Here is a 2300-nt window from a genome sequence, read left to right as displayed (position 1 = left end):
TGCAGGCGGTGCAGGCCGCCATCATCCTCATGCCGGACGAGAACAGGGAGGTGCTGCAGACCCTGCTCTACTTCCTGAGCGACATCGCCTCGGCCGAGGAGAACCAGATGACGGCTGGGAACCTGGCTGTGTGCCTGGCCCCCTCCATCTTCCACCTCAACGTGTCCAAGAAGGAAAGCACATCGCCCAGGTAAGGGCTGGCTGAGCTGCCCAGTGCTCCTTCCCTGCCTGCTGTGGGAGGGGGAATGGTGACACATGGGGGGGCTGTTGGCTCTGCTCTGTGACACAAATGAGGGGGTGCCCACCGGTGCCAGCACTACCTGATCCCCCACAGGGCCATACACAAGAGGGGCACCATGGGGAAGCCGGACCAGAAGGACCTCAATGAGAACATGGCTGCCACGCAGGGGCTCTCCCACATGATCAGTGACTGCAAGAAGCTCTTCCAGGTGGGTGGCAATGGTGTCCCAGCCCAGTGCTGCCCACGGGAGACATGACCTTGCTGGCAGGTGCTGGTCCTGAAGCACCTCAGTGGTTCAGCAGCCACCAGCCATTCGCCCTGGAGCCAAGCCCAGCTCTGTCCTGGGGCAGGAGGTGGTGCAGGCTGTATGTCCATCCTCCCCACTCCCTGAGGAATGAGTTATGGTTCTCTGTCTGTCCAGGACCACTCACAAAGTGCCCACAGGATCTCTCTGCCTCACTGAACATCTGTGTGCCTTTGGCTTGCAGGTCTCCCATGACATCTTGCTGCAGCTGAGCAGCTCCTATATGGCTGCAGATGCTTATCCCCACCCCCTGGCTGACTTGGTGTGCCAGGGGGAGAGCAAGGATTTACACTCCTACTTTGAGCAGAGTGTCCAGAACCTGCTCAAAGAGTTGTCAGAGAAATTCAAGGGATGGCTGAGCACGCCAGGGCCCCTGAACACGGAGCTGTCCTGCAAAAAGGTAAATGCCACTTTGTGGAGGGGCTTGAGAACATGTGCATGGGGTGACCTCTCCAGCAGCCAGAGCAGGTCCCGCCCCACCCCTCACTAGCCAGCAGATGGGACTGTGCTGCTCTATGGCAGTGGGAGCCATCAGTGAAGCTGCTCAGGGGCTAGCACTGGGGGTCCTGTGGGACAGTCTGTGTGACCCTCCCCTCGTCCCCTCAGGTTGGGGACGGGAACCCTCTGCGCCTGTGGAAGGTCTCCACGGATGTCGAGGCCCCTCCTGCCACGGTGCTGCACCGGGTGCTGCGGGAGCGTCACCTGTGGGACGAGGACCTGCTGCAGAGCAGGGTGGTGGAGGCTCTGGACAAGGACATGGAGGTGTACCACTACGTGACAGACAGCATGGCCCCGCACCCGCGCAGGGACTGCATGGTGCTCCGGTGAGGGCGGCTCGGTGGGGCACATCCCCTCTGTTCTATTGCACTAAATAGTTCATTTAGTTGTTGTTTTGCACGGAGTGGTCCTTATATTGCAGTGGATAGTTGATGTTATATCACATGGTTTGTTCTTCCCCCATCACGTGGTCTTTCTGTCACCCACCTCAGTACCCCCTGGTGGTCTCTTCCTGGGTTACCCCTCCCCTTGCCACTCCTGACTGGTATCCCACTGGTTGTGGTCCTCCTCCTCCTCTGCCCCCCATTTCCCCCGGCTATACAAGTCTCCCGCCATCAGGCCACGCCCTCTTTCTCGCCTGGGGAGTCACCAGAGTCTGAGGTGTCTCCTAGCAAGTCAATAAACAGAGGACATCCGTCCCCACGTGGAAAAGAGTGCTTTTGATCTTTTCCTTTCGTCTATGTAAGACCGTGTGGGCTGGGTCACTAGCTAGCCAGAGTGGACCCAAACAGCCTGCTGAGACATGGTCCTACACCCCTCTGCTCCAGCCCCATCTCCTCCTCCTTTCCTGGGCTGTGTGGGGCTCCCGCTGTGTGATCCCACGGTGGGCAGGCACTCACGTGTCAAGGCCATCGTGCTGACGTCCCAGTACCTCATCGAGCCCGGCGCCATGGGCCGCTCCCGGGCCACTCACATCTGCAGGGCTGACCTCAGGTAATGGGATCCTCCGGGAGGGAGTGGAGCAGCAGCAGCAGGATGTGCTGCTTCCTGATACTGCCAGGGTCTCTCCTGCCCACTCACCCCTCCTGCCTCTTCTCTTCTCCAGGGGTCGGTCTCCCGAGTGGTATAACAGGGTCTTTGGCCACCTCTGTGCCATGGAGCTGGCGAGGATCCGAGACTCCTTCCCAGCCCTGAGTCCCATCGGCCCCGAGACAAAGATTTGAGGCACCAGGAAGATGCTCTGTCCTTTCAGACGTG

General features: G+C 59.8%; 1 protein-coding gene across 1 annotated transcript in view; it reads left to right on the top strand.

Annotated features, from left to right (window-relative positions):
- STARD8 (StAR related lipid transfer domain containing 8) overlaps nt 1–2294 on the top strand; it is a 27309-nt gene extending 25015 nt beyond the window's left edge. The window contains exons 10-15 of the mRNA XM_031062676.1: nt 1–190; nt 335–449; nt 730–945; nt 1152–1369; nt 1935–2036; nt 2149–2294. The exon at nt 1–190 is cut by the window's left edge and continues 72 nt beyond it. Coding sequence (XP_030918536.1) covers nt 1–190; nt 335–449; nt 730–945; nt 1152–1369; nt 1935–2036; nt 2149–2266 — 959 coding nt within the window. The 3' untranslated portion in view covers nt 2267–2294. The remainder of the gene's footprint in view (nt 191–334; nt 450–729; nt 946–1151; nt 1370–1934; nt 2037–2148) is intronic.
- Nucleotides 2295–2300: the final 6 nt, after the last annotated feature.

This window comes from Geospiza fortis, unplaced genomic scaffold (genome assembly GCF_000277835.1).
Source record: "Geospiza fortis unplaced genomic scaffold, GeoFor_1.0 scaffold874, whole genome shotgun sequence".
NCBI lineage: Eukaryota > Metazoa > Chordata > Aves > Passeriformes > Thraupidae > Geospiza > Geospiza fortis.
Note: the sequence above shows the minus strand (reverse complement) of the source record. Positions and strands in the feature narration are given on the sequence as shown.